The sequence below is a fragment of the Salvelinus sp. IW2-2015 genome, linkage group LG31, assembly GCF_002910315.2.
Source record: "Salvelinus sp. IW2-2015 linkage group LG31, ASM291031v2, whole genome shotgun sequence".
NCBI lineage: Eukaryota > Metazoa > Chordata > Actinopteri > Salmoniformes > Salmonidae > Salvelinus > Salvelinus sp. IW2-2015.
The window spans coordinates 7,324,664-7,340,532 of record NC_036870.1 but is presented as its reverse complement, the minus strand read 5'-3'; the positions used below and the strand labels follow the sequence as shown (position 1 = coordinate 7,340,532).

At 42.3% G+C, this 15,869-nt stretch overlaps 1 protein-coding gene across 1 annotated transcript in view; it reads right to left on the bottom strand.

Moving 5' to 3' along the window:
* LOC111955472 (ephrin type-A receptor 7-like) overlaps positions 1-15,667 on the bottom strand; it is a 181,665-nt gene extending 165,998 nt beyond the window's left edge. The window contains exon 1 of the mRNA XM_070436250.1: positions 15,437-15,667. Within this exon, the coding sequence (XP_070292351.1) occupies positions 15,437-15,515 (79 nt within the window). The 5' untranslated portion in view covers positions 15,516-15,667. The remainder of the gene's footprint in view (positions 1-15,436) is intronic.
* Positions 15,668-15,869: the final 202 nt, after the last annotated feature.

The window sequence follows — 15,869 nt, the reverse complement described above, 5'->3', positions numbered from 1 at the left end:
GAATCCCTGGATAGATGGGCACATGGCACAGACCTCATGTCATGTTCTACAAGCCGCTAAAGAAATCAAACCTTCTGGCTCACAGTGGTTCACATGACCAGTGGATGGCAGGCAGATACAGTAATTCCATGTTAGGATACAACAAACTACATCAAAAGTACACTGTATACCCTGCCAAACCAACACGTGGATATTCTGATCATTTGCTGTGTAATGAAGACACCGACGAGGAGTATTCATTGTGTGTGTTCCTCTATGCCGCTACCCTGACCTGTGATACAGCAGGTAATGCTGCAGTCTAAACCAGGCTAGATTCAGGCTGATAGTCTTTAAGCCAACAGCTGTGAGAAGAGGACCAGCACATGTAACATTTGGTAATAGGAGACGGCACATTCTGTCATACACATGTACTATATAGCCTGGGTACCAGTCTCTTTAGCTAACCCACTCCCTGTACTCCATGTCTACTGTATAGCCTGGGTACCAGTCTCTTTAGCTAACCCACTCCCTGTACTCCATGTCATGTATCCTCTTCAAATATGAACATTCTATCATTAATGAGCTTGAGGAGTACAGGAGTAGTCTCTTTGGCAATGACAAGGAGTGGAATGTTAGCTAAAGAGACTGGTACTCAGACCAGGTACTATAGGCCATACTGACTTTTCCTTTGCCACTCATCTTGTATGCCAAAAGCATAAAAGTTTTGTACTTCCAAGGCCGGTTTCTAAGCATCAGAGTTGTTAGCTCAATTCCCACTTGGACTACATAATATACTGTATTGCATATGTTGAGGAACTAAGTCCCTTTGGCTGATTTGGTCTGCCAGACAACCGTTCTATTATTATCACTGTACAGTATAAACAGAGGAGAAAATGCATTCTTAAAGGCAACATTGTAAAACAAAGGCAAAGAAAACAGCAGCAGTCCCTCCCTTTCTTAAGGTAAATGTTTTCGATATTAATGAGGCCTTTTATACTCAACCTTTAAGGAACCTTTACAAAACAACATGTCTTGTAAGGGAAGGGTTAGGGTCTGGAGTGTGTGTTTAATGTATGTGCGTGTGTGTTCATGTGAGGTGTTTTAATGTGCGTGTGTGTTTTAACATGTGTATAAGTGTTTTGGACGTGGAGGGGCACACCTGTTGGGTGTTAAAAAAAAAAAAAGAACTTCTCCCCAACCCCTGCTACTGTATTGGTGCGATCCCCAGAGTCCCACTCTCCATGTTCCTCTCCACTTTGAGTTTGGCAGCTTTATGAATAGTGACTGATGTGGGGAGTGAGCTAGCATGTACAGTATTAACCTTGGCTTTTGCTCGTGTTAACAGCTTTGGTGGTGGAGGATGGAAACCTATAGAGCAGACTGGAGGATCATGTCAAGGCTTCTCACACTCTGCAATATCTATATTACCCATGCATGCAGATGCTAAAAATTACACACAGATACATAAACACACACACGCGTGCATGTTAAGACACACACTATTCTTAATTATTCCTAAAATCAGAATCTGCCATTCAAATCAAATTGTATTTATGACATGCGCCAAATACAACAGGTGTAGACCTTAGTGAAATGCTTACTTAACCAACAATGCAGTTAAGTAAGAGATAGTAAGAGATAAGAATAACAAATAATTAAAGAGCAGCAGTAAATAACAATAGCGGGGCTATATACAGGGGATACAGGTACAGAGTCAATGTGCGGGGGCACCGGTGTTGAGGTAATATGTACATGTAGGTAGAGTTATTAAAGTGACAATGCATAGACAATAACAGAGTGTAGCAGCAGCGTAGAACGGGGGGGTGGGGCAATGCAAATAGTCTGGTTAGCCATTTGATTAGCTGTTCAGGAGTCTTATGGATTGGGGGTAGAAGCTGTTCAGACTAGAGGTCGACCAATTATGATTTTTCAACGCCGATACCGATCCCGATTATTGGAGGACCAAAAACATTATACATTTTCAAATGTATTTGTAATAATGACAATTACAACAATACTGAATGAACACTTATTTTAACTTAATATAATACATCAATAAAATCAATTTCGCCTCAAATAAATAATGAAACATGTTCAATTTGGTTTAAATAATGCAAAAACAAAGTGTTGGAGAAGAAAGTAAAAGTGCAATATGTGCCATGTAAGAAAGCTAACGTTTAAGTTCCTTGCTCAGAACATGAGAACATATGAAAGCTGGTGGTTCCTTTTAACATGAGTCTTCAATATTCCCAGGTAAGAAGTTTTAGGTTGTAGTTATTATAGGAATTATAGGACTATTTCTCTCTATACGATTTGTATTTCATATACCTTTGACTATTGGATGTTCTTATAGGAGGCACTTTAGTATTGCCAGTGAAACAGTATAGCTTCCATCCCTCTCCTCGCCGCTACCTGGGCTCGAACCAGGAACACATCGACAACAGCCACCCTCGAAGCAGCGTTACCCATGCAGAGCAAGGGGAACAACTACTCCAAGTCTCAGAGCGAGTGATGTTTGAAACACTATTAGCGCGCACCCCGCTAACTAGCTAGCCATTTCACATCGGTTACACCAGCCTAATCTCGAGAGCTGATAGGCTTGAATTCATAAACAGCAGAGCTGCTGGCAAAACACACGAAAGTTCTGTTTGAATGAATGCTTATGAGCCTGCTGGTGCCCACCATCGCTCAGTCAGACTGCTCTATCAAATCATAGACTTAATTATAACATAATAACACACAGAAATACGAGCCTTAGGTCATTAATATGGTCGAATCCGGAAACTATCATTTCGAAAACAAAACATTTATTATTTCAGTGAAATACGGAACCGTTCCGTATTTTATCTAAACGGGTGGCATCCATCAGTCTAAATATTCCTGTTACATTGCACAACCTTCAATGTTATGTCATAATTACGTAAAATTCTGGCAAATTAGTTCGCAATGAGCCAGGCGGCCCAAACTGTTGCATATACCCTGACTCTGCATACAATGAACGCAAGAGAAGTGACACAATTTCCCTAGTTTAATATTGCCTGCTAACATTAATTTATTTTAACTAAATATGCAGGTTTAAAAATATATACTTCTGTGTATTGATTTTAAGAAAGGCATTGATGTTTATGGTTAGGTACATTCGTGCAACGATTGTGCTTTTTTCGCAAATGCGCTTTTGTTAAATCATCCACCGTTTGGCGAAGTTGGCTGTCTTTGTTAGGAAGAAATGGTCTTCACACAGTTCACAACGAGCCAGGCGGCCCAAACTGCTGCATATACCCTGACTCTGTTGCACAGAACGCAAGAGAAGTGACACAATTTCCCTGGTTAAAAGAAATTCATGTTAGCAGGCAATATTAACTAAATATGCAGGTTTAAATATATATACTTGTGTTTTGATTTTAAGAAAGGCGTTGATGTTTATGGTTAGGTACACATTGGTGCAACGACAGTTTTTTTCGGGAATGCGCTCGTTAAATCACCCGTTTGGTGAAGTAGGCTGTGATTCAATGGTAAATTAACAGGCACAACATCGATTATATGCAACGCAGGACAAGCTAGATAAACTAGTAATATCATCAACCATGTGTAGTTAACTAGTGATTATGTTAAGATTGATTGTTTTTTTATAAGATAAGTTTAGTTCTAGCTAGCACCTTACCTTGGCTCCTTGCTGCACTCGCATTACAGGAAGTCAGCCTGCCACGCAGTCTCCTCGTGGAGTGCAATGTAATCGGCCAATATCGGTGTCCAAAAAAAGCTGATTACCGATTGTTATGAAAATTTGAAATCGGCCCCAATTAATCGGCCATTCCGATTAATTCGGCCGACCTCTACTACTCACTACCCCCTGTAGTGCCTTGCGCTCCATCTATCCCCATTCCTCACTAGCACCAGTATAAAGTCCCCTAATCATTCCTCACTATCCAATAAGGCTAAAGAATCAGCTAAAAAGACATCCATCTTACCTATAACATCTACATCGGCACAAACATGCACGCACAGAGCGTTACTGCAGATACAGCAGAATAGCGTCCGTCCTTACAGGGGAACAAAGGAAAATCAGGTGACCCTCTAGGATGCTTGAAAGACACACATAAAATCAATCAATCCATCAAAGTCAACGTTAGCCTTTGGTAAGTAAGCAAATGCTTTAGAGTGCAGAGTCATTTTGGGGATTGTTGGACTGTATTAGGCCATATATCCTTTGTTGGAGAGCTATGCACCAAAGGAAAGGTGACTGGTTAGGATGCTCCCTTTTTCACTCCTCCCAGTCTCCCTCACCTCCCCTTCCGTTTCTCCCTTCTTTCGCTCACCATGTACCTGGCACTTTCCTCTCCTCCCTCGGTCTCTGCCATCAAAATGACATCGCCCAAAAAGCCCAGGGGGACGATGTCACGGACACGGCTTCCAACTTCACAAATCACTTTGACCTTTCGCACACAGCGAGGTCGCAACTATCAGCTCCAGAACCCCTCAGCCAAGATAGGACCAGGGATCTGAGCCCACGGGTTGGCACTCACAAAAGTGGTTTGCATCAATCATAAGGGAAGTGACTACTTTGGGTCATCTGCTTTCAAAGCATGTATCACAACTCATTTCAGAGAGTTCAGGATAGCACAATGAAGCATAGAATCAAAATGAGTTGACTGTCTTTCATGGGGCGACTGCTTTCAGCTGGTTTAAGCCCCACCTGCAGGTAAATAAAGTCAGGTTGATGGTCATTGTCATGAGTCTTAATTTTATATATCGTAAAATTGCATAYATTTTCTTTGTAGTTTTTTGGTCTTMATTTAAGGTTAGGGTTAGGCATTAGGGTTAAGGTTAGGTTTAAAATCTTATTTTATGACTTAGTGGCTGTGCCAGCTAGTGACCACTCTGCAGAGCTGCATCAAGAACAAGATTCCTGACGATATCTATCAATTTAATCACTTTTGCAAGAAAATATTTCTTCACAACCATCGATTTCGGAAATTAGAGATGTGAAAAAACATAGCACGGGTAGAGGCATCTAAAAAACGAACCCCCTTCTTGAGGATTGGCCACTAGCCTATAACACACAGTGCTACAAAGCTATGCCAGCACAAACACAATGAACCCAGAGGCTACGCTTCAGTTTTAGCCCAGGCTGAATCTCCCCTTCTTCCAGCTGCACAATGGGTGGATACGGAGGGGAGGAGGGAGAGAGGGAAGTAAATGAGATCCCGATGAGATGCCAAGGTGTGTTAGCGTTGAGGCGTGGGGAATGAGAGAGCGGCTGCGAGAGCTAGATTGACTGTGCAAGGAGGGGAAGACACCCCGCACTGCCTACAGGGCCACAGCCGTATTAGCGCTCCTTAATCCCGCCTGGGATGTGAGACGCATGGTAATGTGGGGAGGGGGGTCACGCACACATATGCAGGCGTTGCTCACACACACCTAGCCTAGGTGCACGCAATCAAAATATATTTTATATATACACTGCTCAAAAAAATAAAGGGAACACTTAAACAACACAATGTAACTCCAAGTCAATCACACTTCTATGAAATCAAACTGTCCACTTAGGAAGCAACACTGATTGACAATAAATTTCACATGCTGTTGTGCAAATGGAATAGACAAAAGGTGGAAATTATAGGCATTAGCAAGACACCCCCAAAAAAAGGAGTGATTCTGCAGGTGGTGACCACAGACCACTTCTCAGTTCCTATGCTTCCGGCTGATGTTTTGGTCACTTTGAATGCTGGCGGTCTCTCACTCTAGTGGTAGCATGAGACGGAGTCTACAACCCACACAAGTGGCTCAGGTAGTGCAGTTCATCCAGGATGGCACATCAATGCGAGCTGTGGCAAAAAGGTTTGCTGTGTCTGTCAGCGTAGTGTCCAGAGCATGGAGGCGCTACCAGGAGACAGGCCAGTACATCAGGAGACGTGGAGGAGCCGTAGGAGGGAACAACCCCAGCAGCAGGAACCGCTACCTCCGCCTTTGTGCAAGGAGGTGCACTGCCAGAGCCCTGCAAAATGACCTCCAGCAGGCCACAAATGTGCATGTGTCTGCTCAAACGGTCAGAAATAGACTCAATTGAGGTGGTATGAGGGCCCGACGTCCACAGGTGGGGGTTGTGCTCACAGCCCAGCAACCGTGCAGGACGTTTGGCATTTGCCAGAGAACACCAAGATTGGCAAATTCGCCACTGCGCCCTGTGCTCTTCACAGATGAAAGCAGGTTCACACTGAGCACATGAGCACATGTGACAGACGTGACAGAGTCTGGAGACGCCGTGGAGAATGTTCTGCTGCCTGCAACATCTCCAGCATGACCGGTTTGGCGGTGGGTCAGTCATGGTGTGGGGTGGCATTTCTTTGTGGGGCCGCACAGCCTCCATGTGCTCGCCAGAGGTAGCCTGACTGCCATTAGGTACCGAGATGAGATCCTCAGACCCCTTGTGAGACCATATGCTGACACATGCACATTTGTGGCCTGCTGGAGGTCATTTTGCAGGGCTGACAGACTGACAGACAACAAGCAAACCTTTTTGCCACAGCTCGCATTGATGTGCCATGCCATCCTGGATGAACTGCACTACCTGAGCCACTTGTGTGGGTTGTAGACTCCGTCTCATGCTACCACTAGAGTGAGAGCACCGCCAGCATTCAAAAGTGACCAAAAACATCAGCCAGGAAGCATAGGAATGAGAAGTTGTCTGTGGTCACCACCTGCAGAATCACTCCTTTTGGGGGTGTCTTGCTAATTGCCTATAATTTCCACCTTTTGTCTATTCCATTTGCACAACAGCATGTGGAAATTTATTGTCAATCAGTTTGCTTCCTAAGTGGACAGTTTGATTTCACAGAAGTGTGATTGACTTGGAGTTACATTGTGTTGTTTAAGTGTTCCCTTTATTTTTTTGAGCAGTGTATATTAGCCACCCTTTTCCTTGATGACAGCTTTGCACACTCTTGGCATTCTCTCAACCAGCTTTTACCTGGAATGCTTTTCCAACAGTCTGAAGGAGTTACCACATATGCTGGGCACTTGATGGCTGCTTTTTCCTTCACTGCAGTCCAACTCATCCTAAACCATCTCAATTGGGTTAGGTCGGGTGATTGTAGAGGCCAGGTCACTGAGTGAAGCCACTCCATCACTCTTCCTTGGTCAAATAGTCCATTGTCCTGTTGAAAAACAAATGATAGTCCCACTAAGCACAAACCAGATGGGATGGCGTATCTGGCGAATGCTGTGGTAGCCATGCTGGTTTAGTGTGCCTTGAATTCTATATATATCACAGACAGTGTCACCAGCAAAGCACCCCCACACCATCTCCTCCATGATTCATGGTGGGAACCACACATGCGGAGATCATCCGTTCACCTACTCTGCGTCTCACAAAGACACAGCGGATGGAACCAAATATCTCAAACTTGGACTCATCAGACCAAAAGGACAGATTTCCACCGGTCTAATGTCCATTGCTCGTGTTTCTTGGCCCAAGCAAGTCTCTTCTTTTTATTGGTGTCCTTTGCAGCAATTCGACCATGAAGGCTTGATTCACGCAGTCTCCTCTGAACAGTTGATGTTGAGATGTGTCTGTTACTTGAACTCTGTGAAGCATTTATTTGGGAAGGAATTTCTGAGGCTGGTAACTCTAATGAACTTATCTTCTGCAGCAGAGGTAACTCTGGGTCTTCCTTTCCTGTGGCAGTCCTCATGAGAGCCAGTTCCATCATAGCGCTTGATGGTTTTTGCGACTGCACTTTCAAAGTTCTGGAAATGTTCCGTATTGACTGACCTTCATGTCTTAAAGTGATGGACTGTTGTTCCTCTTTGCTCATTTGAGCTGTTCTTGCCATAATATGGACTTGGTATTTGACCAAATAGGGCTATCTTCTGTATACCACCCCTACCTTGTCACAACACAACTGATTGGCTCAAATGCATTAAGGAGGACATAAATTCCACAAATTAACTTAAGACATTCCAGGTGACTACCTYAAAGCTGGTTGAGAGAATGACAAGAGTTTGCAAATCTGTCCTTAAGGCAAAGGGTGGCTACTTTGAAGAATCTCACATTTATTTTGATTCGTTTAACGCTTTTTTGGTTACTACATGATTCCATATGTGTAATTTCAAAGTTTTGATGTCTTCACTATTATTCTACAATGTAGAAAATAGTAAAAAGAAAAACCCTGGAATGAATAGGTGTGTCACAACTTTTGACTGGTACTGTATGAAGACACATTATGAAGATCCATGAAAAGGCCCTCAGAACCAGGAATACACACAGACATACACATCATCCTCTGTGAGAAGCTGTGTGTGACAGCCCACACAATGGCTGCATTTCTACAATTCTGATATTTTGCCCAATGATTGACCAATAAGATCAGATACTTTATAATTGGGCAAAAGATCGGAATTGTGCTGCCTGTGCGAGTGGCTTACCATTCAGTTACCCTTTAGGTTAAAAAAATACAAGTGTGTATGGGTCAATTCATTCTCATAGGACAGGTACGTGTATGAAAGTGGTGAATTACAGTGCATTCGGAAAGTATTCAGACCCCTTGACTTTCTTTTTACAGCCTTATTCTAAAATTGATTAAATTGTCCCCCCCCCCCATCAATCTACACATAATACCCCCTAATGACAAAGCAATAAGAGGTTATTAAAAATAAACTGAAATATCAGATTTACATAAGTATTCAGACTCTTTACTCAGAACTTTGTTAAAGCACATTTGGCAGTGATTACAGCCTCTAGTCTTCTTGGGTATGACGCTACAAGCTTGGCACACCTATATTTGGGGAGTGTCTTCCATTATTCTCTGTAGATCCTCTCAATCTCTGTCAGGTTGGATGGGGAGTGTTGCTGCACAGCTATTTTCTGGTCTCTACAGAGAAGTTTGATTGGATTCAAGTCTGGGCTCTGGCTGGGCCACTCAAAGACATTCAGAGACTTGTCCCAAAGCCACTCCTGCATTGTCTTGGCTGTGTGCTTAGGGTTGTTGTTCTGTTGGAAGATGAACCATCACCCCAGTCTGAGGTCCTGAGCGCTCTGGAGCAGATTTTCATCAAGGATCTCTCTGTACTTTGCTCTGTTCATCTTTCCCTCGATCCTAACTAATCCCCCAGTCCCTGCCGCTGAAAAACATCCTCACAGCATGATGCTGCCACCACCATGCTTCACAGTGCCAGGTTTCCTCCAGACGTGACGCTTGGCATTCTTGCCAAAGAGTTTAATCTTGGTTTCATCAGACCAGAGAATCTTGTTTCTCATGGTCTGAAAGTATTTAGGTGCCTTTTGGCAAACTCCAAGCAGGCTGTCGTGTGTCTTTTACTGAGGAATGGCTTCCATCTGGACACTCTACCATAAAGGCCTGATTGGTGGAGTGCTGTAGAGATGGTTGTCCTTCTGGAAGGTTCTCCCATCTACACAGAGGAACTCTGGAGCTCTGTCAGAGTGGCCGCTGTGTTCTTGGGGCCCTTCAATGCTGCAGATATTTTCTTTGGCACCCTTCCCCAGATCTGTGCCTCAACACAATCCTGTCTTGGAGCTCGTTGTCTTGGACAATTCCACCGACCTCATAGCTTGGTTTTTGCTCTGACATGCACTGTCAACTGTAGGACCTTATATAGACAGGTGTGTGCCGTTCCAAATCATGTCCAATCAATTTAATTTAACACAGGTGGACTCCAATCAAGTTGTAGGAAAATCTCAAGGACGATCAATGGAAACAGGATGCACCAGAGCTCAATTTCGAGTCTCATAACAAAGGGTCTGAATACTTACGGTATTTATGTTTTTTTTTTTTTTTTGAAATTAGCAAACTTTTCTAAAAACCTGTTTTCGCTTTGTCATTATGGGGTATTGTGTGTAGATTGAGGGAAAAAATGTATGTAATCCATTTTAGAATATGGCTGTAACATAACAAAACGTGGAAAAGGTCAAGGGTTCTGAATACCTTCCGAATGCACTTTATCTCTAATAATACAGATAGGATGGAGAGAGGGATTTGAACAACAGACAGAGGCAAATTCCCCTACTGTTGCGAGCCCCAATGACATGGCTGCCAACCCCAGCCTTCAGAAACACATTGCTTTCACAGCAATTAATCGTTGTCACAACATCAATTAGAACAGAGCTTCCAATCCAACTGGCCAGCATTCCAGGGAAACGACTCAAGCTGGCAACACTGAGCTGTGGGTGTAAAGTGCTCTATAGTATTATAGGGAAGGAATTATCAACGAGGGGTTATGCGTTCTATGGAAAATAATGAACGACGTAGGTGTGTTCCACGATGTGCCAGCGGAGTGGAACTGACCTTCGACAGAGTTGCATTATTTTCCACAGAACGAATAGAGCCGTGAGTTGAGATAATCGCTTTTATACCATTTGCCGCTAGAAATGTGTTCATTTGCAGGTAGAAATGTGTTCAACATCCACTTAAGAAGCTATAAGTTTACTAGATAGCTACAGTGGTTGCCTTGGTAACCACACAAACAGACTTGCTAGTTTAGCGAACCAAACCGCCAATCCTAACTTGATGTTATGAAGATTTTATTCAACAATGCCAATAACGTTTTCAATTCGACTTTTGCTTTCTAAAAGGAGCTCAAACATAGAACATGTAAGAATGATTTATAGGCATTCAATTCCACCGTGCGTTATAGCAAAATAATCCACGCTCTAGAATATCCTTCAAGCCAATCGGAAACGAGTATTAAACAATGCCATGGTATAATACTCTATACGTGAACACTGTAAGCTATGTCTTTTGTGGATAAGTATGCATGCACGACTGTGTTCATGTGGGTGTACAGTAAGAAAGCTTGTGTATGTGTGTGTGTGTGTTGTCGGCATGCCATGTCATGTGGGTGTGTGCAGCGTGTGTATGAGAGGATGTGTGTGTGTAAGTAATTATGACGTGCATCTGTGTTTAAGCGAGATTGCTGTGTTTAAGTGAGATTGTGTGTGTCTGTGTGTAAGTAACAAAGCTATGTGTGCGCATGAGCAGAATGTGTGCGCGCGCGCGCGCGTGCTCGTTCGCATGTTTGTGTTTGTACATGCAATGTGTGTTTGCACAGCCTGGCTCAGCTGTGCTTAGACACTGCTGGAACTAACCCTCGCCTGGGGAAAGCATGCGATTATGTGCTCTTCCTTCTCTGAATCCAAGCACTGATTAGGACGCTTTACTGACCTCACCTGAGCCTAACAGTGACACGCAGTCCCAGCCCTTCCTGCATCAGAACCACGCTCAATACCTCACAACCAGAGAGAGATAGCCCACTGGCCAGACTACTTTACAGGGCAGAAAGAGAGGGTAGAGAGGGGGCATCAATAAGCCAGCTTTCGCATTCTGCCCTCGGTTTTGAAGTATGAGCGATTGTAAGGGAATGAGACAAAGGAAACCATTTGCTCTATGCAAGTGTCAACCAGAATAGATTCCGACCCTATGGTTGTTTACAACTGCACTGGGATCAGACAGGCTTCCTGTTTAGATAAAGATACTGGGGAGCTGGCGTAGGATATGGCTCGGAAAACATACCTTAATCCAGGGATGAGAAATGCGTTGTACTCCGAATTGTCCCATTATCCCAACTGTTACACTGAGAAGATTGAAGAACTGCTAAAAAACTGGCAGTCGTTCAAACTTCTTGGTGTTATAGTTGGAATAATGGGACAATTCGAGTACAACACATTTCACATCCCTGGATTGAGGTACGTTTTCCAAGCCATACTTGAGCCGGGCTCCGCAGCGTAAAATAAAATTGATAAATTACGAGCCTAGTTGGTTTAGCCACAGAAACAGACAGGAACCTTCTTGCTAGCCATTATTGGCTAAGATAATGAATGGGCTGGACATGCCGAGAGAGGAGCTCGGATTGGTCTATCATGTAGAATGCGTCTGTCTATAACATGAGCTGCTCAGTATGTGTAGATAATCATTGCTACTGTGGCTTTTTTAAAAGCTATAACGTTTGCCATGGAGAACTGCAAAAGTGGTGATACTGCTCTCAACAACATTGCTGCCCTGAATTTAATAGGTGCTATCGACAAAGATCAGTGGGGAAAAGTTGTGATGGACTACTTTCTGCACACGGTCAGTGTGAACCGGAGTGACTTGACAACGGGCCAAACAAGCTGTAGCTACAGACAAAATGGAAACGACACAGGACGTATTACTTAGTTAAATGGTTCCAGTCTGCCGTGAAGCGTTCATCCATGTATATGGGCAAGAGTCTAGCTTCATTTTCAGATATTATACTTTCTAATTTTGTGAGAAAGTTTAATTGCAAGTTACAGTGTACTGATAGCTAGCTAGCGAATGTTAGCTTGGTGGCTGGCTGGCTAACATTATGTGTATGATCTGTGTAGTAATATTATTTGTTTCTCAGAAATCCATTTGCATTGATAGGTATAGCCTAAAGTTAGCTATCTAGCTAACTTTGAACCTAGTTGGTTATCTTAAGCTACCTGCAGATTTATAATACAGCATTTCGTGCATGGTGGCTAGCTATGACAATCCATTTGTACTGTATGGGTTGGGATTATGGTTCATTGTTTAGCTAGCTAACTTGATGGGTCATGTAACGCTTGTTACATGAGCCATCAAGTTAGCCTGGTGTGTCTGGGGGTGATTACGGCCATCTACTGTATTTCATGAACATGTGTACGTCTACACATTAGTGACCCATCACTTAGCTAGATGTGGCTGGGGGTGGTTATAGCATTTCTTTCACATGACCCATCAATTTAGACAAGTGTGTCTGGGTTAGCATCATCTAATATTTATGAAATATATTTATCTGGACACTTTCTATTTTTGATATTGCTACTATGCAAATAACCCTTTCACTGTACCGTTTACACCTTCTGTATCCTGTGCATGTGAAAAATAGACGTTGATTTTATTTGATATAGTGTGTGTTTACCAGAGACGGTAATGTGAGGACAATGACCACCAAAGTCAGATTAGGATATAGGCCAAGGACTAGATTACGTGTATTTTTACCTGGAGTTTTCCTTATTGTAGGCTACTACTTTCACCACTTTAGTCTTGAAATCTTTGKTTGTTTACTACACTACCTTACTCACTATGTGAATCCTTAAAGAAATGGGCGGGGCTAAGGCTTAAGAGGGGGTGAACGATGCTGAATAGGTGTAGACAAAGAAGAGCTCTCCAGTAGATGCACCAAAACATTCAAGGTCCATTTTCTCAAAAGTTAGTTTACAAGTTGATCAACTTTCAAAGCAGAATTACTTTTCCATTGTTCCTCAACCGCAGTGTATGATATACCATTGTGTAGCTCTGAGTCTCTACTTTTATCCAATGTAAAAAACACAAGACCGAATCAAGGTGGTCGGTCACATGTGAAAACATTGTGTTTCTATGATCTGTGGTTTAAAAGATAAGGGCCTAAAAAATGCTTCTCTGATTTCCAGATACTGCAATGAGATTCTAGCCAGAGGGAGGGTATTTTCTTGCTCCCCACATCACTGTGAATCTCATAGTGTTTGAAAATAACTTGTTTTTATGTTTTAACATTTTATGTCATTGGGTAGAACTTTTGAACTTTATATTTATTTTCTACAAATCATAGAAATACAATGTCTTCACATATGAAGACGCTTATTGTGCAGGAGATAATGTAAATTAGGTTGAAAAGTGGTGGAATTGCCCTTTAATTCCAACTAACCTAGCCTAATCTGAGTGGATGATTTACACTCTCGTTTTAAACATGCAGGCTCAGCATTCCCGAACAGTCGCACTACAAGTTAGAATTTKGAATAATCTTAATTTCAATTTACTTTACCTTTCTACTGATTTTGTCCTTGTGATGGAGGTCAGAGGTCAGTCAGAGACATAATATCCACAGGCAAGTGTTAATAACTCAACTTTCAGTACGCTGGTATTTTATTCGGTTTGTATTTCCAATTTTGTATTTTCAATACTGATGCAATTCGCATGTGACAAACACAGTATGTAAACAATGGCCAAGCTTTATTTTTTATTTTTTATTTTTATCATTCATCTATAGCACCACCCCAACATACAGTATGTGAAAATGGCACGTTTCTATGTTTTGTAGTAAAAAAGATGGAAGATGTGTTTCCATTGACATCCTACACATAATTAGTTAAAAATCACACGATGCACACCGATGTCAATGGAAACACTTATCGTCTATCTTTTTAACTACAAAACATAGAAACGTGCAATTTTTACATATGTTGATGTTGGGGTGGTGCTGAAGTTGATGAACATGAAGATTTAAAAAATGTCCTTTAACCGAACCACAGACGGAAAGGTAGACAATGTTCGGTTACACATTTTGCATAATTTGCTATAACTCAAGAAATTGAAAAAACAAGTAACATAACCTACCGACCGTAAAAAGTCGTGTAAACAATAATTTCATGTTGATATTTTATCTCCACTTCCTACTGTCAAAAGTGCCAATAGCACAGACAACCGGTAAAGTAAGCATAAATATTATTTTATTCAACATTCTGGCTTGAAGAGACAGTTGCGTCTTTTTTAGGGCAACTTCTTACAGACATAATATCCATGGGTAACAATATGATGATTAGGGAAGTCCGATCCCAGTGCAGATGTAAGCAAGCTTAGAGTCAGAATCTATTCTGGCTATGCAAGTGTCTGAGGGAAACAATGTTTTCTATTCAGTCTGGTTAACGAAGTAACGTTAAATGCTGAGACATAGCCTAGTGCTGAAAAATATTTTTCCTTAACAGTAGCCTATCACTTTCTGACATTTAAGCAGTGCTTTTTGTTGCGTTTCAGACTTTTTTGACGAACAGTGGGCAATTTGTAATATGCTCTTTCATACAAACTAGAAAATCATTACAATGTTGCTGCAAGACTACAACTGTCCAGGTTTAACGGTTTCCGTTCAATGTCAAAGTGATAAATGGACGCAGTTTGTAACAATACGATTGTAGGATTAGGTTATACATTCGCAACAAGATACGTTTGTGTGGCTATACATTCACAACAAGATACGTTTGTGTGAATCCTTGTCCGAAGTCGGTAAACTTAACACCTCGCTTTTACTTTTTACTTACATATCACGACATGTTTCCTATTTTTTCCACATGTTCAACTGTCACTTAACTACTGAAAGGAGATCCGTAAAGCTGCCAGCTGTGTGAAACACAACGAATGCGGCTTTCACACCAAATTGATTTGGAGCGGTTTTTCCGAACTCTGGCGCGTTTTCCCATTTTTAAAATGTTGATAATTCCTATAAGGTACTGAAATGATTTACTTAATATAGACCTATTTGTACAAATATACAACGTTTTCGGCATCTCTGAACTTCCGCTTCACCGTGCGTGCACCTGCAACCAGACTGGCGATTCGGCTAGGCTGGAGTGTGGACGTTCATTCATCCACCTGCTACGAGCAGTCCGGGGTAAAAACACACACAAAAAACGTATAAAATAGGTTCCACATACCTTCTTCAGAGTGACAGCCCTTGTTTCCATTCAGCAATAATATCCAAAGTACCGAAATTTGCGTTTTAAAAAGCTCCATGTTTGAATGTCCAGCCTCGCGAAGCTCTTGTCATCTCTCTCCTGCTCGCGCGTAACACACAGCAGAGCGAAGCTAGAGCCGTCCGGGCTAGTGCGAGCTTCACTCACTACGCGGCTTATTTGGTATCTCGGGGGAGGGTGTTGTGCATCAGATTGACATCATGCAAGTGCAATGAAGGAAGATTTCGAAACGAGGGTACAGGAAGGTCGCCTATCAAAGCGCGCGGAAATGAATCGCAATGCCAGGTGTTTTCGCTATTCGAATCATCACCGCTTTGTGAAAAAAATAAAAAATATATCACCTCGCCTTTAATCGAACTAAAGTAACGGCAGCATTGGCTTGGTGGGTGGAAGC